This window comes from Nannobrachium achirus (assembly GCF_963921795.1).
Source record: "Nannobrachium achirus genome assembly, chromosome: 7".
Lineage (NCBI taxonomy): Eukaryota > Metazoa > Chordata > Actinopteri > Myctophiformes > Myctophidae > Nannobrachium > Nannobrachium achirus.
Genome location: NC_137816.1, coordinates 55,964,236 through 55,987,509, shown reverse-complemented (window position 1 = coordinate 55,987,509; position 23,274 = coordinate 55,964,236). Strand labels below are relative to the sequence as shown.

Genomic DNA, 23,274 nt, shown 5'->3' with positions numbered 1-23,274 from the left:
CTATTTTCACTATGTTTGACTTGTATGAACATTTTTCAACATGGAAACGATTATGACGATTATGAAAAATAATCGTCATTATGTCAAATAATTGCGATTAGACGATTATGTACAGTAATAATTGTGACAGCCCTAGTTGGGACGTTCATGATTTTTTTAAGTCATTTGTTAATGAAGGTTGATCAAGAAATGCACATGCACGTGTCTACAGTATGTGAGCAGCATGGCAGATGCACACACGCTAGTGTGGCTGGCGCTGGAGACATGAAAGAATAGCCACGACCACGTCTGAGGAGGAGCAATGTTTGTTGTCCAGTTAGCAAAAATGGGAGCAACAGGACACCGAGCGCAGGCTCCACCAGTGGTCACAGGGGGGTTCTTTTTCAGGTAGGGACTGAAAATACACCCGAGGACGCGGAGCCGGGGGTTGTAAAGACAGGAATATGCCGCCGGCTGTTTGAAGGCAGACCAAACAGGCAACCAGACCAGTCCATCTTCATTCTCAACCCATTTAGACCTGAGGCCGAGGCTAAAAAAAAAGAAAATGTGCTAAGATACCCTGGCCTGTATACACAACGTATACTGTATGACTGTAGGTTGGTTTGTTTACTGTGGATGAGAAAACAATGTTGCACATTAAAGGGTTCATATTTTAGATTGTAATTAGAGTTGAAAAAAGAAAAGATGAGTGTTGAAATGTTTTCATTTACTGCGATTTTAGTATTTTGATTTCAGTGGGTGGGGGCATGTGTACAAGTGGCTAAATATGTATTTTTAAACACAATAAGCCGGCAATTTACTATTTACACCAGCCCCCATAAGTCACATCTGCCCATGAAAGATTGCAGTGCATCTTCTTAGGAATGGGCTTCATAATCAGAAGCCCCAACCTGGGGGCATGCATGCAAATCAAAATCATTAAAATCACAAAAACGCTAGAAAGCAGTAAATGAAAACATTTTAACACTCATCTTTTCTTTTCTCTAATCTAAAATATGAACCCTGGTTGTAAAAAAACAAAGTTGTCCTTTAAAAGGAGATAGTTCACCCCCAAAATGACCTTTTCTATCTATTACTCACCTCATGGAGACTTGAATTCATGGACATTCTTTTGTTTTTGTCGCATTATTCCCAAGCCAATTATTTGAGGAGACTCTTTGTGTCTCCATAGGGGAACAAAGCACATTCTGTGTCTCCATAGGGAACCACTGCAGGTCATCAAATCTCTGCCCTATATAACACATAGGCTCCTTTTCCTGATCCCAAATGACTGTCCATTGGGCCTATTGGGTAGAATTGCCCCTGCTGATCAGTTTCCCCAGCAGAGCCCAGCAGCCCTCATAACTTAGAGCGGAGCCCATAAGCCTATCACTTTTACACTATTTGTTGTGGTCAAAAGTGTTTTTTTTTTCTTTCATCAATCTGTTATTAGTTGTCATCATTAAAAAACTAAATTCAGATGCGGCGTCCGCGGCCAAATAGATATTCATTTGGGGGTCCTTGACACAAAAAAGTTTTAGAACCACTGGTCTATTTCATTTCTTACTTATCAGTCAAGCTGTCAAAGACACAGACCAAGTACACCCCACACACACTCACTGAAAGCGCTGGTGCCCTGGGGGAACGACTGGGGAGCTCCCGCAAGGTGAACCGGGAGTAAAGAGAAAGTAGTTTGTTTACTCAAAGACCAACCCTAGGGTTCTCGTTTTGTTTGAAGGCACATACGCAAAAACGGACACATTTGCAGAGGGACTCGTCTTTTCATTTAACCGTTTTCATTTAACCCCGGGCGTGTGCCAAATGGAATGAAACGGACCTGTAAAAAAAAGGGGGGGGAGGGGGGTCTATTTGGACACGCCCCGGAGTTACAAATGGAAGCCCTTTCTTTTGGCCATCAATCAACTATGTCAGCTCTCACCACCATCGCTGTGCTGTACCTGCTGTGGATGTCCCAGACAGTCACAGAACGCGTCCCTTAAGGCAGTGGTTCTCAACCTGTTTGTCGGGACCCCCAGGGGTGTCCCTAAAATTATTTTGGGGGGTCCCCAGATGATTAACTTAATGAGCAACATTGTTTTCTCACTCAACTGTAAACAAACCAGCATACAGTTTAAGTGTATGGAGGGCATATGCACGTTTCTAAAGTGACAACTTAAGGACTTTTTAATACCTCTAAAATGACAAATGAAACATTGTCCAAATTGTCAAATGTTAGAGGCATAAATTGCGAAAATAGCAGATCTACATGCTCACAACGCCTCGCAAACGCGAGGCGTTGTGAGCATGTAGATCTGCTATTTTCACAATATAACCGTGTTGTCCAATATGTAATGTCTCAACTCTTAGTCAAAAGGTTGAGAACCACTGCCTTAAGGGTTAAGTTGGGATAATTCAACTTGAGCGAATACGACAAAGAGGTGAAATGAATTCATTTATCTGCGTCGCCCGGTTCACCTCGTTCACGGCACGCTGCTCGATGCATCATGTCAATCTGCATCTTTGCTATGACCATTATACCACTGTATGTAATCTTCAGTTTGCCGGTATTTTGCCAAACTTATGTGGCATTTATCTTTCTTTTTTTGCAATCTCTGTCTCAGAGGAGCAATGCTCATTTAGGCCAGTTTCAGGCAGCGAGTCCAAAAGTGAGTTCATAATAAACACTGGCTCAGGTTCAGGCCACGGAGCGAGATGTGAAATTCCTGCTGTTGATGCCGAGGTGCTAATCGTGACTCATGGCAGATAATCATGATAAACTCTCAGTCACAGAAAGACAGCCCATAACCAAACAGTCAATGAATAAACCCATTGCCACATAAAAAGAGATTGGAGATAAGATTGTAGACAGCATATTGTATACAGTACCAGTAAGATAAACGACCGTCATGTCGCATACACACACTTTAGAAGGCAGTCGTAGCCAATCAGGAGGGAATATGGGAAATGGGACAGATCCATGTTGATGACACGACTTTAAAGATACTGTGTACCGCTTTGCGTGATTTTAGGCCAAAATCTGTAGGAGCAGTGTCCAAAAATGTGTTTAGCAAGAATCGGCCTGATGGTGGCGCTAGAAGAATCAGGGGCGGAGGTTGTGATCTGCCATCCAAGGAGTGTGTGTGCAAAGTTTGGCATTGATAGGGCCAACGGTGGCAGAGATAAGAGTAGGGGCAAAAGTGTGACGAGACGTGGCGTGACGGACAGACTGACTGACAGACAGACAGACAGCCGGTGGAGCTTTTCATAATACCGTAACTGCGACTTGACGGTCGCAAATACAGACCAACAAAGCCAAACACTCAATACTCTAAGTGTTTGTTATATTTAAAACCTGTGTGCAGTTTAATTAAACAACGCAAATTGCAGACCATACTGTATGTTTAGACTAGGCCTACTATTGCAGATTACAATCCATATTATCAGCAATCTGCATTAGTTGGCAAATTGCAGACTAATATGTAGGCTATGATCTTTGCAGAGTCAGAGATCATACATATTTGCCTGCTAAGATTGCAGAGATCATGGTGGTCTCTGTTGGGTGAAAACCTTGTATGTCCAAAACTGTTACTTTTCAGGATTCAGATTTCAGATTCAAAAACAGCAAAAGTAGCAGATCTACAATGAGATCTGCTACTTTTGATGCTTGATTGTTTGACCAGTGTTGATTTCGTCGACTAAGACTATGACGAAAAATGTTTGTCGACTGACGATATATTGACAATTTCGTCAACAAAATAAAAACTAGACAAAATGTTGGGGAGGGACTAGTGGAGAAGCCGAGTCATTTTGTTTGGTTTCTCTCAGGTGTTGCGTGCTGAAACTATTTTCAGCACGCAACTAAGTGTAAAATCAGTCATTACGATGCCATCAAGGACCACCAAAATACATTTTAGTTGACTAAATCAACTCTAGATTTTGTCGCCTAAAATCTTATGATATTTAGTCGACTAAAATTAGACTAAAACCTTTCAGGTGACTAAATTATGACTAAAACTAAATTACATTTTATTCAAAAGACTGACTAAAACTAAATCAAAATTTGCTGTCAAAAACAACACTGGTTGACGCTGAAGTATGATCAAGTAAGGCATTGATTTACAAATAAAAAGCAAGAAGTTAAAATATGGAGAGTTTCTGTCCGACTGCGACGATATATTGCCTACTAATGCAGATTGCAGAGATCATACATTCGGCCTACACAACACCAGCCGCCCTTTCTTCCTCATGCTCGTACTATGTGCTGACAATGAGATCAAATGAAACCCAAAACAACCACTACAATGTCTTCTCTAATAACGGAGCGGGGGGGGGGGGGGGGGGGGACGAGGACGAGGCCAAGGCCACAGAAGATGATAATGGCTAACATGTGTGATAGGCAGGCCCTAGCCATATCCCACAGAGTCATGGAAAATATGAGGAATAGAGACTGCAACGGAGCCAAAAGCTGAACGCTTGGCTTCTCTCAAGTCCAAACAAGGAAAGCAGTTGTGAATCAATCAAACTTTTTTTTTTACACTTGTATTTTCTAGGAACACCTGCGTCCCCTTTTGCTCAGTACAAAATCTGTACGGTGCAGTTGGTTGGTTGGGTTGGTGGAGGGGTGTAGTCGGTACTAGAGCTTAGTCTGTGAGACACGTCACGTGTGTTCCATTGTGCCTGGTCTGAATTACGTACGAGCCAATTGTCCCTTTTTATATGACCGGCAGGCATTATACTGTAGTTGATTGTCCTTATAAAGAGCTACTAACAACGCCAGAGAAGGTAGTCTGTGAAGTGTTCTGGAGTGGGCACTGGGCAGAGGGATGCTATAGGTTTTGTGTCCGATTTTTTGCATGTTACTCACTCAGTAGTATTATTGTTTTGTTTACGATAAATGCACAGAAAATGATTTTCTGGGGGGAATTGAGAAGGGGCACAATAACACGTTCTGATTCAACATAGATTAAAGTAGTAGCTATCATAGTGTTTTTGGGGTGCTTGGACTAGTTGTCTTGGCGGTTTCTGGAGTATAAGCCATGAGGGGTGGGGGTGGGGGGTCGTGGGTCTACCTCCGCTCTTCTTCACTCTGCGGTTCCACTCACGAGCCCAGCCAACAACCTCTTAATAAACCCTGACATTTTCATGCATATTTGGCAGCCGAGTCGCTCTGAGCTGGCCAGGGAACTAGAACTCGAGTGCCGATGAAAACACACACATGCGTTTTGTTTTCCAGTCACTAACTTCTAACTGGTCTTTTCTGGGTTTCTCAGGCAGAAGGGGACAGAAAGGAAGAGGAGAGAGGGGAAATAGGGAGTGAGGAAAAAAATGGGGGGGGGGGGAGGAAAGAATCGAGCTTCACATTCCACAACTCCCCAAACTCCGAACATGTAGGACCTATTTGGTTCATGCCGAAGAGGTCTCGTGAGGGACTGCAAAAGAGTGTGTGCTTTGACTCACGACGCTCACAAAAGGAAAATCCCATTTGCAGTCACGTATGCAGCTTATCTATAGTTGAGTCGGGACCACCAGAGCAATCCCTCGTGGACTAGGTCTAACTTAATTAGCAATGCTGCAGTCAGGGGGGAGGCAGGGCGCACTGGGTTGTTTTGTGTTAACATATGACATTTCTGCTTAGTCATACTTTCCAGTATTCTGGTCTCTGACTATTGCTGAACGTTATTCGACTGCCGCACACTCATTGTGTAACTAACTGCAAGACTGCTGGCAGAATTGTCTTAAATATAGATGTGAAAACAAAACACTTTACTAAACCTCCCATCACCCCTCCACCGGTCGTCTCAACATCTTTTCTTTCTTTCTTTTTTTCTATGTGTTAGGTACGGCAACAGCTACCGTCTCTATTTCCAAACAAATGTCTCTTTTATTGCGCAGGCCAGACGACGTCCGAGGCGAGCCGTGAGTGAGTGGCCGTGCCAACCCCTGGCCGTCTGAACTTTCACTGAGTTGGGCTTCCTTTAATATTCATGTGTGCAGAACCTGGACCACAAAGAGTCACAAATTACCAAGTGCGGCAGCAGAAATGTTTCCCGTTTGTGGTGCAGCCACATCCCAGTAGAGGTCTCGGAAGAACTGTAGCAGGCATTTAGCCTGTCCATTTTAATTCATGGGAGGAAGTGTGCTGGACACTGTGGCTGCTGGGTAATATGTTTATTGAATTCTCCAATATGATGGCTACAGTATGTTTTATTAATAAATGATAAAACCACAGGTACCATGGGATGCCTATTCTGGGCATGCCATAACAGGCCAACGGTTAGCTGAAAATAATGTGTCGCGAGCTTGTAGATGAGCTATTTTGGCCTAAGATAATGTGGTGTAGAAGGGAAAAAAATAGGGGACCATTTAAGCACAGAGCGCTGGGGAGGGGTATATGGTTGCTGTCGTGTCGATATACTCCATATCTCCATATTTCAACTTTTTTGTAAATGAATGCCCTACTTGATCATATCACAAAAGTATCAAAAGTAGCAGATCTACAAGCTAGAAACACGGAGCGAAGCTACATGTTTAGAGTGTTTAGATCTGCTAGTTTTGCCGTTTTAAAAAATGTAATCCTGAAAAGTATTTTTTGGACATGAGGTTTCCACCTGACAAGAGATGATATAGGGTTCAACTTACGTGATGAAATCAAATTGAGATACCAATACAATGGAGACAGTATGGACAGAATAGCAATAATATATTTCAATGTCTCAATATTGAAATTCTCACTTTGAGGGAAAGACCCCACCACCTCTAGTAACCTCTACAGAAAGCGATAAACCTGTGGTGCCGGTCAGTCCCCACATCTGATGCACCAGGATCCTACCCAGATGTTATAGTGGACTGCTGGTGCTACAGCAGAGCCTGCAGCTAGCTGCCCCATCCCTACAGTCTCCAACCAGCAAGGCCACAGCCTCCGTTCCCAGTAGTCCCAGCAGAAAGGCCCCACGTAGCAAAATGAAGCTAGCTGTTAACTTCTCATTTGCAGCTGGCAACATCTAGATAGCAGGTGACACATGCAACTCTTAAAGAGAAGAGTTATCTGGTTCCACTTAAAAGACAACTTTAGTTTTTTTACAACATCATATTTTAGATTGTAATTAAAGAATATAAAAGATGAGTGTTAAAATTATTTAATTTACTTCTTTCTATTGTTTTATAGATTCTTATTTCAGTGGTTGGGGGCATGCGTACAAGTGGCTAAATATGTCATTTTACACAGAATAAGCCCATTCCCAAGCTTTCATGGTTGGATGTGACTTATGGGGGCTAGAAGTGTTACTGTAAATAGCAATAAAGAAACTGCTGGCTTATTGTGTCTAAAAAGGCATATTTATCCACTTGTACGCATGCCCCAATGCGTACGCATGCCAAACATTTTAGCACGGTAAACACGATAAAACAATAGAACGAAGCAAATGAAAACATTTTAACACTCACTTTTTCTTTTCTCTAATTACAATCTAAAATATGAACCCTTGTAAAAAAACAAATTTGTCCTTTAAGAAATGATCCTGAAGGACATTGCTCTTGTACTTGCCAAAAGATACATTCATATATGTATCTTTTGGAAAATATGATACAGTGTATTGCCCAGCACTGTCAGTGTCTGTAAGGTAATGAGTCAACACTGAACCGCTAAGAGGTACAGTACAGTAAGTAAGTACACTGCTGGCTGAAATGTCCCTGACAGCACACAAGAGCTTACGTGTGGTTTTCAGCTCTTGGGAGTGCTTAAGAGATAGGCTAAAGGTTGGAAATAAAATGTTTCCCTTTATAAACAACAACATGCTGTTGCTATGGTGTGGCTTTTTAACACAGTAAGTGCCGTTCACGACTGAAGTCGGGATTTCAAATCCGACCATCGAGTGCTTTTGCCGACTTAAATCTGGATATATAACGTTTCCTATTGTAAACTGTAGCGTGCGGTCTGTGGCACCCAGCACTGATGCAAAAACTCAAATTCCCATACTCCTTCTGGAGATGTAGTCCTCCGGAAATAAAAATCTCAGTTTTAAATTCCACAGCAATTTATCTAGAAATCCATCTCCAGATCGTGTTCTTGTTGAATACAAGACCTTCTCTACGGACCATAACAAAAGCACAGATGGCCGCGGTTGTAATCTTTCTCTTCTGGGTGAATGAAAATACGACCATCGTGATCGGGCTCGGAATCGGATTACATTTGGACCAGTGGTGCGTTCAAGGAGCATTGGAAATAAGGTAAAAACACTGAAAAACCCTGGCACAAGATATTGCATTAATGAATTAGTATAATGCCTCCTTTCATTTGATTGGTGAAGTATTTTGTCAACAATGCTAAAAGTGCTGTGTAAAATGTCTTTATGGTTATATTATTTTTGTTACGATCCATGTACAAGCTACTCTCGGGCCTTCAACAAGAGAAAGTGAATCTGTCGGATGAAAGGGATTTTGCTCAGGGACAAAAAGTGGGCTCTACACCACAGCTATGAAACTATGGATGTTGACCATTGATGGGGGGGAAAGCCCATAGTTCTTGACTCCAGCCTTCCTTTTATCATCATCCTTATCATATCTGACCAATTTATGAAGAGAAGTATGCAGTCAGTGGCATTTGACATTACAGAAAGAGAATCAGGCAGCACATGATGAGACATGCAACAGGCCGCAAACTTGACTGATACCACACAGGTAAGCTGCTTAAGCGGTTAGGATGCATCAGTCCACTCCAAACGTCTGTTACACTTTCATACGAGCAAACTAATAAGGCTCTATCAAAGATGGTGGATGATATATTGAGAAAGATCTGCCATCACAATTTTAGCCACTACAATGGGACACAAATGGCATACAAATGGTCTCCTAAATCCTAGATCTCGCGAACATACTAAGTTTACTGTCGCTAGATCTCGCGAGAGTGTGTTTGCTAAGACGGAGAAAACTCAATAGCATTTATTTATTCCTGATTTCCCCCAGAGTCTCTCTGGAGGAGCAAAACATTTTAGTGTCAGAATGTTGGGAAAAGTGTGTGGCTTGTGGGTGGCGAATCTGGCGATTGGGTACAATATTTAGTTCTGTGACCGTCGGGTAAATAATCGCTCAGAGGCTGTGTTCACGTTCACTTCTCCCTTTGGAATGAATGAAAAGCCACCTCGTATCTATCTGCGTGACGTTTCTTTTTTGTGAGTGTGTGTCTTGGACAGCAGAGGTTGACAACACTGACGGCAGTCAGTGTTTCTCAAGCACAGTATAGTACAGATAGCACAGTTTCTCAATTAACACAGCAGATTTGCAGGTGAAAGAAATAATAAAAAATAAAACTCCACCAAATAAAACAGCGTGATAAAGTGTGACTTTCGCTCCATCTCTCACTTTCACAGTGTTTTTCACACCCCAGCCTCGGATCCTGACAGGAGCTTAAACACAGAGCGTGAGAATCTATTTTGTGCCAGGAAACTGTGAATCACGGAGCTGAGGGAACGCCGCTAAGCACCTTACCACTGTGACTAGAACTAGATGTGGCTGAAAGTGACACTGGGACTAAGGCTGAGCCGGTACTTGTAGTTTTCACTATCAATTATTGCAAGAGAAAATATTGTTAATATTGAATTACAACTACGGTATGTTAATTTTATCGTCCTCCCCTCATTTTTCATTTCCCGCTCGAGACCAATGTTACATACCATCTCCTCTTCCCCCCTGTTCGCAGTGGTTCTCAAGCTTTTCAGGCGCGGGCCCCCAAAATAATCATATTTTAACTGGGGAGTGGGGACCCCCCAGTGTGTCCAATGAAAAAGATTATGTTTGGAAATAATCCATAGATAATTTCCTATAACATCGCAAAGGTAAGCTACTTTTTGATGGCACCAGCACAAATAAATAAATAATAAATATGGCAGTAGAAGAAAGAAAGGTCTTCCAAGTCCTTAAACTGTCACTTCAGAAATGTGCAGATACCCTCTATACACTTAAACTCTATGTTGGTGTGTTTACTGTTGAGTGAGAAAACAATGTTGCACGTTAAGTTAATCATCCGGGGACCCCCCCAAAATAACCCACAGGCTGAGAACCACTCTAATAAAGCACAGTATCCTTTGAAAACTGAATTTTAAAGATGGCAAGGTGGTTGTTCCAGTTCCTGTGCCTCAGGAGGATGCGAGTTCAAGTGATACCGTGTGAGAGAGCAAACAGCACAGGCCTGAATGTCAACAAGAGCTTCTGTTTCGCAGCAATGGAAATGAAACAAAGATCCACATTCTTCCACAGGTTGTGTCAATAAGTACACTGTGACACTAGCCCACAGCCACTGACATATCGCTACTGCCGCGCACATGCGCGTGCACTGCATTCACATGACTGCATGCCTAGTTGTGTCACAATCTAGACAAGCTGGCTTATGTCCAAAATGCATACGTAACGTATGCATTTGGACATAAGCCAGCATTGTCCGATTGTGTGCATGTATGAAATGTGTGTTGAGTGAAATCAAATGTGCTTTTCACTCAGTCTGTAGCACATGTGTTGCACTGGACTTATTTGACCTTTCGTCCAGGTGGGCATGGTCATTTGCCTAAACCCTGACCTTAACCTTAACTAAAATAAGCCTATGCAGACACCTAACCTTAACCTCACAAACACTATGTCTAACCCCAACCTCACAGACACTATGACCAACCCTAACCTTAACCTCCACAAACACTATGTCTAACCCCAACCTCACAGATACTGTCTATGACCAACCCTAACCCTAACCTTAACCTCAATCTCACAAACACTATGCTTAACCATAATCTCACCAACACTGCCTAACCATAACCTAAAACCTAACAAACACTATTCCTACACCTAACCTTAAAAGGAGTAGTTCACCCTCAAAATGTTTCTATTGATTGAGTTCAATAATATTATCCAAGACAAAGATTGGCTTATAGTAAATGTACCCCAATTGATTCCTGATGGGGACCCAAATGCATTCGGGTCCCCATCCGGAATCAAAGGGGGTACATTTATTAAATCAAATTATTGTCTTAGGAATGCAACACAAAAATATATATTATTGAACTCAAGTCTCCATGGCATGAGTAATCGATAGAAAAAAAGTCATTTTGGGGGTGAACTACTCCTTAAACCTCACAAACACTTAACCCTAACCCTAAACCTAACCTTACAAACACTATGCCTACACCTAACCTAAAACCCTAAGCTCACAAACACTATGCCTAACATTAACATCACAGAACCTATGCCTAAACCTAACCTCATAACCACGCCAGAGTGAAGGAAAAAGGCCCCATCACGCGGTCGGGACTCACCTCCACGTCCTGCAGGCTGAAGTCGTTCTGGTCCTTGAAGTAGGCGGCACCGGCGCTCAGCTCCATCAGCATCTTGGCGATCTCCGGCTTGATGGCCGCCGTGAGCCGGCCGGCCGCCTCCATGACGTGTTCCTGCACGTCCTTCAGCTGCACGGCCGCCTTGGAGTAGTGGGAGTTCCTGAACACGCCGCTGAACAGCTCCGTGAGGAAGGCGCTGGCGCGGCAGAACACGTTCAGCGCGTCCAGGTACTTGGAGATGCCCTGCTGGATGTCGGCCACCGCCGTGATGGCGCCGGCCGAGGGGTGGCAGCCGCCGCCGGGCATGCCGCCGCCGCCGCCTCCTCCCACCCCGACCACGCCCAGGGGCGAGGAGGCCGAGCAGGAGGAGGACGAGGAGTTGGGGGAAGAGGAGGAGGAAGAAGCCAGGGGAGCGCTGAGGGTCCGGCTCAACTCGGGCATTTGGTACTGCTGGTGCTGCTGCTGCACTTTCTGCTTGGACCCGCCGAGCAAAAAGCGCCTCTTGTAGTCCATTTTACTTTCCTGCGCGCTGCAACAATACATAGGTGGTGGGCCGGCACCAAGGTCCTTTTTTCACCCCTCTCTCTTTATTTGTATATTTGTTGCCTAGTCACAGTTTTCTTTCCCGTTCTCTTTCACAAAACAAACCCCCAAAATCGGAGAAGTCCTGGAACTATGCCGACGAGTTATGTAAAAAGAGAGCTTAAGGATTCCATCTCATCTCAGTATGCCTTTTGGAGAGAGGCTGCAGAGAAGAGCGATGAAGATGATGTGGTGGTGGTGGTGGTGGGAGGGGGTTGGAGAAGCACGGAGCTGAGCATCCAACGGTGGCATGCAGCCCTGCTGCAGCTGAGGAGAGACAGGGCCTCCGGTACACAGAACCAGCTGAGACACACCGATCAAGTTAGCTAGGTTATTTTGTTGTTTTGTGTTTTTAAGCAAACCGAATAATCATAAATGACAGAAAAGAAGAAAAGTCGAAATCACTTTTTGATTATTATTTTTTTTACGGCTGTGAAGGGGAGGAACTTCCAAAGTGCATTTCTGTTTTGTTAGTTTTTTCCTTCAAATCAAAGCAGAAACAAAAATCCTTCTCTGTATAGTATATACACATATGTACATATTATATATATATACTGTATATATCTTTACCAGTCTAGCTGCTAATAAAAATAGAAAATCTTTAAAAGCTTGTAAGCCAAAAGGGGTGGGAGGAAGCTACATGAATTTAAGGGGACAAAAAGAGAGAGAGAGAGAGAGACACTGGTCAACAGCAATGAGGGAAAATAAAATACAAAAAACAGGCGTGTGAATTCTGGGCTCCGGGACGAAGTTCTGTGTGTGTGTGTGTATGTGTGTGTTGTTCCCAGCAAAAGGGCAGACAGATCCAGTCCGTCAGACACACTTCCTCTTCTTCAAGCGGGTTCTTCTGCAGGCAGTGAGCAAGTGGCCAGCTGATAGCTCCCTTCTTTCTTTCTTTCTTTCTGCCTGCCTGTCTGTCTGTCTGGATTCTCTGGAAACTCGGCCCTGCCTCCTGGCACCTGAGGTAGATATTAACTCACTGTGGAAACAAGTGTGCTGCTGGCTTCCAGGTCTCGCTGCTTCTCTCTCCGGCGCAGACGCGGATTCGGCGACGACAAAGAGCACAAATGTATCTGTAAGGCCTCTAGGTCATTTCCTGTGGGAGGAAAGGGAGAGAGGGGACGGGACACATAGGAAAGATGGTTAGCGTCAGGGGTGATCAGGAAGGATGAGGTTTGGTTGCCAAAAAGTTGGTCCTTTTTGCCCCACCTAACACTTTTAGCAGACAGTTTATATGACAAAATAAAGTGTAGTTCTTAACACCTGGAGTGCCTAACGCGTTCCCGCGCGTTAACGATGACCCAATGTTATTCTCCATGAAGAAATTACTTCCGTGATCCAGAGGATGAACGAGTGACGTCAGGACTTCAGTACTCTAGTCCAGTGGTTCTCAAACTTTCACATTTCAAGGTTTCCCCTTAACTCTGACAGTGTAAAAATGGAACCAAATTAACCCCGTTAGGGTCCATTTGTAGTGTCAGAGTTAAAGACTTGTATGGGTCCTTTTAGACCCCTCTAAAGGAACCCACAGAGTCCCTAGAATCCACTTTGAGAAACACTGCTCTACTCTACACCCATAGTAGTTAAAGCAATTTTGCACTAGCGTTGTAAGGCACTTCTTTTTGAATATTATTTACTACATGGTAACACAAAGAAGAAACGAGACGAACAACTAAAAACAGTTAACATAATGAACAGCTAGCACCACCCGGTCAGTTTTGTTTGTGACAAATGTCCATGCACATTACTGACTATTTAGCCAACATACGACCACCTATCATTTAGAGTCTGTTTAGGTCTGTGTGACATCCTCATCCATGCACTGTATACGTTGGGGTAATTACCAGCCTCTGTGGCTACAGAGGTGGGGACTGGGGAGTTCAAGTAGAGATGTACCCATACCATTCTTTCCTTCCCGATACCAATACCCATAACTTGCGTACCGTCGACACCGAGTACTGAAAAGAAATCTTGGACAGTGGTCTAGTAACGATTAAAAAATTCGATGACATCATTTGGCATACTCGCCGATACCGATTCCGGCATTTTAGGCTGTATAGGCAACTTTCCCTATACTGGTTAGGGATGGGACATTACGTGATATTATCGTGATAAAAAACACTCACGATAATCGTATCGTGGAGATTTATTTTATCGTGATATCGTCCTCCGTCATGCACTGGGATCAATTCACCTTTTATTTGCCAAGCTGCATATCCGGTACCACTTGAACCCTCTATAATTGAAGGTACTTATAATATACGTACTTGATACGTTTTTTTTTTCACTCTCCATGAAACGTCTTTGCCAAAAAATAGCAGATCTACAAGCTCACAACGCGGCGTGTTGCGACGTATTGTGAACTTGTAGATCTGCCATTTTTTGGCAAATGTTCGGCCCCAGGATAATGGATTTTGATTATCGCGATAATACTCTAAATCGCGATTTCTTTTGTTACAACAATCGTGATATGACATTTTCATATCGTCCCATCCCTAATACTGGTATCGGAACAACTCTACGAGTAAGCTTACAGTCATCTCCGGAAGTTTGCTTATGATTCCACACACGTTGTCCTATCTTATAATATTTAGACCCCATTCAGAAGTTGCTAACATGACTGCAAATGCTGTGGTCAACCTTTAACAGAGAAAAGCCCTGACACAGGCTGGTGTCACACAGAACAGAACACAGCTGCAACGAGACGCGGCTGCACACAGGCCATTGTTGACGATGACACATGAATGTGTTGAACCAGACTCCGAGGGAGTCACAATGTCCCCATTGTTGAAAATGCAGAGCACTACATACTAGCTGCTGTCGCTCAGTTAGGAGTTCCTATATCATTGTGTGAATAGTTATTTCCATTTTCCTGATTTGAAGGCTAGTTGGCACAGTAAGCATCAACCCCAAAATGGGGCTCAAACTGCATTGCTCAACTGTGTTCGATTTACCTATTGTAGCATTCGGTTTAAAAGAAAAATCACACCCAGTTAAGTGAACTCAGGTAGCGTTCTGTGTTTCTTTGTGTGGCGGTGTCTGTCTGGTTTACGCCATTCAATGGGAAAACCCTTGAAAAAACACAGGGTGACGTCACCATCAACAAGTGTGACCTGATATAAATAAAGTGCAAGTTGGCATCTCGGCAGAGTGCCAACTTTCCCACCCACATACATACAGACAGCACCGATCGCAGTACTTGCGTGCTCTGCTGGCGCACAAGTAGGCCATATATGGCCACAAGTGCACAAGACGTAAGTTGGCACCTCGACAGAGTGCAGTCTAGTTATTTTCGTTAAGTGTCAAGCAAAGCTTGGCCAATGAGCCAAGTGTAGAACATACTAGGGCATCACCAAATATTCGAATATCAAAGTCACTATTTGACGTTGTTCACCGATATTTGCTTATTTTTATTTTTTTATTGTTTTCTCTTTAAAAAAATATATGGTTTATAAAGCTTGGCTAGATAGGAAGTCATAAGAATGAGTTGTCAATGCCCCTGGTGGATGAATTTGTTAATGCTCTATACCAGGGGTTCGCAAACCTTTTTAGGCCGTGTCCCCCAAAATAAACATATTTGAACTGGGGATCCCCACCCTGACAAGCACTTGGAATATTAGGTCTTACATTTAATGTGACTCGGTTCCACAGATAAATATTGTGAAAATACCAGATCTACATGCTCACAACGCCTCACGTTTGCGAGGCGTTGTGAGCATGTAGATCGGCTATTTTCACAATGTTTGCCTCTTACTTACTTAATATTTGACAGTTTGGCCAGTCCTGTCGAATATTCGACTATTCGAATACTTTAAGGTCCAATAATTCGAATACTAAAAATCACTATTCGTGAATGCCCTAGAACATACGTACAAAGCCAGATGTAGGAGTGGATAGTAACGCTCAATAAAAGAACAGATCATGCACGGCCATGCACAGATCATGCACCACGTGTGTGCACGCCGTTCACAGCTTTCAAACAAAAAAATCCGCTTGGAAATCCGTTCAACAATGGCTGCCATGTTTGAAAGATGGGGCTGGTCTGATAGTAGATAGTAAAAAAAAAAGGTTTAATGCAAATTCGGCCCCAACTCGGGAAACTTGGGCGTGGCGGCGTCAAACAACGGGAATAACTCTGGAAACTCGGGAGGGGGCTGGAAACTCGGGAGGGGGCAACAAATGAGTTAACTACAGGCCCAACAAGTGTCTGTAATACTTTCACTAGTGCTATTAGCAGTGGAAAAACTAGGCAAATGGGGTGGAATAGTACTTTAAAAAATACAATAACAGTTTGTTTCCGGAGTGGTTGGTACGAGAGAACACAGATTTCCCAGCATGTGATAAAATTTCCACCAGCTGCACAACTAGCCTAGCCCTTGATGATACAGACACACTCCAATGATATCACATCCTTAAAAAAAAAAACAATTGTCACAGACTATTATCTATCAGATACCCACTACTACCATACACAGGCAGGGCTATCATGCCGTTATCTGTCAGCCCCATGCCCAAAAGCACCGCTGTTTTGGGAAGAGGAGAAGGCCTTAAGAGCAGGTCCTGGAAAAACACACACACCCCCACACACACACACACAGAAGTCGTTGCTTTTCCTGAGGGTAACCAACGGCAGCCACACGAGACTGCCGTCACCGTGGGCCGCGTATGTAATGTGCGGCTCCGTTAGCGTCAAAAACATTCCACGGCGCACGCACCCGCGTTAATCTGCCCATGTTCTACTGACCTTCAAACCTCTGTTTCCTTTCACAAACAGTGCGGCTGCTGCTGCTTCAGGCAAAAAAAGAACTGCAGCCCTGCCAGACTGTCTGCTACCAAACGGTCCCTTGCTCTGGAGAGCCCAGGATTCTGCTACCAGACTGTCTGCTACCAAACGGTCCCTTGCTCTGGAGAGCCCAGGATTCTCATACACTTAAATGACGACTTCACCCATTTTCAAAGATGTTGTAGATCGGCTATTATCACAATTTCTGCCTCTAATATTTGGCCAATGTTCAATTTGTCATTTGAGAGGTATTAAAAGGTCCTTAAATTGTCACTTTAGAAGTGCATATACCCTCTTTACACTTCAACTTTATGTTGGTTTGTTTACTGTTGAGTGAGAAAACAATGTTGCATATTAAGTTAACCATCTGGGTACACCTCAAAATAATTTGGGGACCCCCAGGACCCACAGGTTGAGAACCACTGCTTTAAAGAAGCAGGCAGGCCAAGTGAAACCAGTGACCTTGTGAAGGGAGAGAGAGCAGCAGCGAGCCAGGGAGAGAGAGAGAAGGAGGACTTCCTCTTCCTAGATTTTAACCCTTATTTGTCCAGGCTAAGTTGATGGAGCACATTCCTTGTTTACAGCAGCGGCCTGGCTGGGGGATGACGTTGCTGCACATATTTTTAAACTCTTTGCACTGAGGATCTGCAGAGCGTGACTACCGGTGCCTACCGCAGTGTTGTACTTATAGGGCCAGGCAAATAGCTCTCCCATATAATGATAAATATGTTTCAATGATATGAGATAGAAAGCACTCACGTCTTCTTCACTTACAATAAACACACACAATGTGTGTGTGCGCACACACACACACACACACACACACACACACATATTATATATATATATATATATATATATATATATATATATATGTCTTCGACTGTTTTTATACTCTTACTTTACCATTTCCATTATTATTTAGTCGCACTGGTATCGGATCGGTACTCGGTGTCGACCGATACACAAGATATGGGTATCAGAATCGACATCGGGAGTGATAAACTGGTATCGGTTAAGTCTATAAACGTACAAGGCTTGTGGATGTACTACTTTTGATGCGTGTGTGTGACACTGTAAGCTACAAGGACACTTCAAAATGAACAAAGGGGGACCCTGGGATTGAACCTTCCCGATTCAGAAGTGGCTGGTCTACCGCCTGAGCGACTTCGACCACATTTAGCACACCTGACAATGTTTACGCCAGTGCGTGACTGAGTGGCAGCAGGAAACGACCGTTTGATAAATGAAACGTGTCGTGAATCGATTCCCGTTGTCGGATGAGTACTGGTTTCTACATTAGATTAATAAATGAGGCCCATCGAGAATTGATGTTTGTCAGAAACATATTGTTGTGTCACTTTTCTTGTTGTTGCTGCTTTTTTTAACCCCCTTATCTCCCCAATTTAGCAGTTATGCCAATTATTGATTCCTCCCCAAAAAGCTGATGTAATAGGGCTCAAGTGGTGAAAATGGTTGCTTCTTTTGGGTTTGTTTTCATAGATCTGTTCGCTTGTTTCACTCGCAGAATATAGCAAATTTGGCAACACTCTCTCAGCCCCGTAAAAAACAAACGCAGGCATTTTATTAGCCTAGCTTTGCTCATCTCTACCCAACGGCTAGATGAGGACGGCAAAAGCGTGAACATTCAGTTCTACGGGTACCGGTGGCTCATCGCATCTTGCCGACAAGCTCCCGACAGCAGCTTGTCGGCAGCAGACGCTTTCCGACGTCTTCCAATGCCGGGTCAGGGCGAAATCGGTGGAAAGACAGCTTAAGTTGTGTCATATTTCAAGTGATATCACCCAGCACAATGTGCAGCGCAGCAGTGCTCAGAGAGAGAGAGAGAGAGAGCGGTTACCCAGGGTGACAAGCTGAGCAGTGTGGGCTGCTGGGTCCCAGGCTCCAACATCCCTGGGATTACAGCAACAGTTAGGAGATGCCAGGCACCCTACAATGGCTGCCAGCTGACACAGTAATGGCTCTTTACCACCACAAAGGCTAACTCAGAACCTTCCAGAATCTAAGAAACCCATTAATATTGAAGGGATAGTTTCCCCCTATCGATTACTCACCCCATGATGGAGACTTGAATTCATGGATAGTTTTTTGTCGCATTCCTAAGCCAATAATTTGATGACCAGCAGTGTGGAAGGGCCTGCCTTGTTCCTTATGGAGACACTAAGGCTACTTTTACACGAATTGCTCCGACTCCGCTAAACTGTAAACTTATGTATTGATAAGGCGATATTGACACAGATACGCGTATTTATGAGTTATGACCAGCATCTTTTTTGAATTCGGGTCCCCAGGTGGATATCTGTGTTTTTGTATTGAATACACAGCTGTATAAATGGACCAGTACGGAAAATACGATGCCGTCGGTCATAGCACCCACTCTCCCTCCCCCACCTCAACCCGAATGGGAGAGGAACGGTGTGTGTGTGTGTGTGTGTGTCTGTGTCAGTCAGTGTGTCAGACTGCATGTCTGTTTAGTCCATGCATGTATGAATGCACAAGTGCAGGTATGCGGTCTATTGGTTGATTTTGAAAGTATGCTATTTGTCGTTAATGCAAGACACCCGTGGACACGGTCAGATCGCGGAGAGCGGGGGGAATTGAAATACCAAATAGTAGAACATAATAAACAAATACAAAATCAACTTGACCAATTCCCTAAAATGGAGCGGGGGAAAATTGACCCGATCTGGCTGTGTATGATGCTATGTTTCGCTTATTACTTTTAGACTGGTCGTCGTAGACTGAGCGCCTATCCGAGAGGAGAGCTATTGCGGAGGGTTGTGTGCGTGTGTCAGCGTCATGCAGGACAGTTGCATTTTCAGCTCAGTCAACAATCACCGTGACATCCACAATAAACACAAACCTGTCCAGTGACAGTCCACTGTTACTGTCCAGTCAAGAGTCCACGACTCCACAGCTCATATCACAAAACGTTCCTCCTCCTAGTCGGCTGCTCGCTCCCCCTCCACCAGAGTAATCACAGACTGACTTCACCAGTGGCGTAAGTTCAGCAAAAACTAAGGTATGGCAACATGACTGGTGTCTTGCAAGAGCGAAGGCACACATGCAAGACACCAGTCATGTAGCTAATCCTTAGCAACAGGCATGATGAATTTATTTTAAGAAGTACATTTTATTATGTTCCCCTGTAGCCAAGGTATGGTAGCTGCCAATGCTGCCATACCTTGCCACTGACGCCTCTGTAGTGCAGCGCTTGAGATTGGCTGCACTGCGGGAGTGGGACTCATTCAATATGCGAAAACAGGCGATAACACTAAAGCAATTTAGCGTGAATTCATGCGTTGTCATGTAAACACAACCCTAAGGACAATACGAGTCAATACGAGGTGTAAACGAGATACATGTTTTGGTAACGACACCAAAACGACAACGGGACCGTACCCATATAGTCATACCCTAATTGTCTCCTCAAGTTATTGGCTTAGGAATGTGACAAAAACTAAAACATATATATATGGGATGGACATCGGTATCGGCCAATATCAAAAATCGGCAGGTATTATATCAAACCGGCCGAATCGGTGACCGGCAGGTCACTGACATAAAAAACGGTTTTATGCCAATTGTGTCTATGGCACTGCACAGCATGATGCTCTGGTCCTGTGACTAAAGTAAACATTAGCAAGTAGCAGCCAGTCTACTTAGTGGCAGCCTACAAAATACAGATGGTGCTGATTACCTTTGCAATGTAAGGATATATTCCATAATCCTGTGTCAATGTCGTCTCCAAAAAGAAGGGGAAAAAAAGCATGCGTCACCTGCTTTCCTCCTGCCTAGTCCAGACAGTCATATTAGACTGGATATTGTCTGTGATTTTGGATATTGTACTATTATTTAGGGCTGTAATCTAGCCCTGTTTTAGGGATTCGAACTTCGGGGGGATTTTCCGAACGAACCATCGAACCTTAGATGGTTCGTTCAATTGAATATAAACCGAACGTTCGGACAATCGAACCATCGAACGTACTGTACCTTTAACCAGCTAAAACAGTGTAGGAAATGTTTTAAATGCGCTGTTTTAACCATTGAAAACGCGTGGATGCGTGGCCGCATTAACACGTAGGCTAACACTTGGAAAATCCAACCCAATCGGAGAAAATGTTGCGCAGTTTGTTGACCAACAGGCTCAATGTATGGCGGAGTTGCACGGATGATGATTAGACTTGGTGACAGCGTCGGAGCGCGTCGCGTTCCGGCTGAACTGGTCTCGATGTAACAAGTCTAACAACCCCATAAATCGCATTATAGTAAGATCCTTTAGGGGGTTGCAATAAAATCCATCTTTGCTCATGCTTAGGAGAAAGGCTGTTTAATATTTGGGTGCATGGATGGGTGTTCGCTGTTCAGAGCACACACGTCTGTCTATGCCCAGCTCGGCTGCTCTCACTCTACTGTCATCAAGCGTGTGTCAGCGAGGTTCACACAGTGTGGTTCGCGGCCCCAAACAGGAGCGTAATTGGAGCGAAGCACGGTCCTTGATCGCTCCAAGCTGTTCTGGTGCATTTTATAACTACTATAACGGTCACCATTAGTAACTGTTAGTGTTTACCGGTAGGCCTAACTTATTTCGTATTTGGCTATCTCTACTACTGTGATATTCTGAATAGGCCTATCACATTCTGATAATTATTTTTCGTGTAAAAAAAAAAAAAAAACCTGAACCCATTAATTTCGAACTTCGATTGCCAACGTAACGAACGAACGTTCGAATCCCCGAAGGTTCGCTTGCAGCCCTACTATTATTGTGATTGATTTAGCTTTAGTGTTCTTCTCGCTTATTGGTACTCAAATTGAAGTATGTCTTGTAGGCTACTTGGCCTGAAAAAAGGGTATTGGAGCAACCCTATTTTCTAGTTCTTAGCTAAAGAAATCGGTATCGGAAAAATCGGTTTTGGCAGGTCAGACCTTCATAAAACCGGTGGATCGGTATCGGCCAAGAATTTTGCAATCGGTCCATCTCTGACTCAAGTCTCCATGGGGTGAGGAACTAAGTTCTATGTTTTATAGCGTGCATGGCTCTGCAAGAGGCTAGCCGTCTATGTGAGGGTCTGCTTGTGTGTTTGTGTGTCTGTCTGTGTGTCTGTGCCTGTGTGTAGGGTTGGGTTCGGTAACCGCCATACCGCGGTATACCGAGGTCTACCGCGGTGTCAGTGTGCTTACCGCGGTAAAAAAATACAAAAAAAAAAGTATATTTTTTATTGGAAAACAAGCAAGTTTTAAAACAGGGGAGAAGCGAGGACCGCATGCGCTCCATGCCGCTCTGCTCTGGGCCGTGTACCACACGTTTGGAAGCCACATACGTCACTCAGAGACACAGACAGTCAGACCTACACAGGGCAGCACAGCAGCCGCGTAGAGGAGTACAGAGCAGCGTAAACTTTCTCTGTAATCCACACGACACAAGGATGTTAATACATACCTTGTGTTGTGGCATATCTTTTTTTATTCATACGGATTACTGGCGGAGCGCGGGCCGCGTGGACTAAAACCGAAAATGAAACTATTTTACTTTTTCCACCGCGTCGCACGTTGTGCCCCGTCCGGCGGCGCGTCGGCGATTTTATAACATTTTTTCTGTCAAGTCTTGAAACTAAAACCTGTATATAGCAGCACTCAATCACTGCGATTTGAGAGTTGAGACGTGACGTGAGTTTACAGAATCACTGTACACGATCTGACTACCCCTCCTCTTCTGGTTTGTTCACACAGCTGTTTGTGTCTGAAAAGCCCAAGTAGCTAGCCTACGTTACTATGGTAACCCGACAGTGCAGATCTAAAAGCTCAGAACGCGTCGCGGATGCGATGTGTTGTGAGCTTGTAGATCTGCTCCTTTCAAAGCCAGACCCGCTGTGCTGAACGGAGAAGTATAACTCGGGCAGTCAGGCTGTGGAGAGGCGACTTTTGGGAAGATGATTGCAATATTTTGACTTATCGCCGAACCTTAATTAATTGATACGGGGGTGCGGTAATTACCGCAATACCGGCAGTAAATGGGAAGACGGTAATCGCGGTAACAAAATGTCGATACCGCCCGATATGTGTGTGTGTGTGTGTGTGCGCCTGTCTGTCTGTCTGGAGCTAATCTTACAAACCGCTGGACCAATCAGCACCAAACGTTTATGCACAATGTACTGTAGGCTACAGAAAAGAGCCAGAGACAACCCTGAACGGGGAGTCTAGTGCGTCAACGCCGACGTTGTTGCACCACCTTTGTCACTCGTCTCGCGAACGTTTTTGCCATGTGCACATTTCAACAGAAACTGGCACAGTGTCCAGACTAACCCAAGTCCATGTGCCTGCATTAAGAGATTATCCGCAGCCCACCTTTTCCTGCCTCTGTGTAAAATACATTTGGTGAGCAGAGGTTCTTCTCAAGGCAAGCAGACGAGTGCATCAATATTAATGAGCTCCGCTGGCTTCTAGTGCAGCCAGCCTCTTGTTCCAGAGCGCGCACACACTGCATTACAGATTGCACCCAAACAAACACATGTGATAGGAGGGTCCCCCCACAGTCTGCGCTGGGCTGGCACAGGGCCATGGCCTGGTGTAGTGTAGTGTCTTGTCTTCTGCGTA

General features: G+C 44.1%; 1 protein-coding gene across 1 annotated transcript in view; it reads right to left on the bottom strand.

Annotated features, from left to right (window-relative positions):
• garre1 (granule associated Rac and RHOG effector 1) overlaps positions 1 to 23,274 on the bottom strand; it is a 74,287-nt gene that overhangs the window by 32,199 nt on the left and 18,814 nt on the right. Inside the window, exon 2 of the mRNA XM_080730712.1 lies at positions 11,277 to 12,972. Coding sequence (XP_080586838.1) covers positions 11,277 to 11,837 — 561 coding nt within the window. The 5' untranslated portion in view covers positions 11,838 to 12,972. The remainder of the gene's footprint in view (positions 1 to 11,276; positions 12,973 to 23,274) is intronic.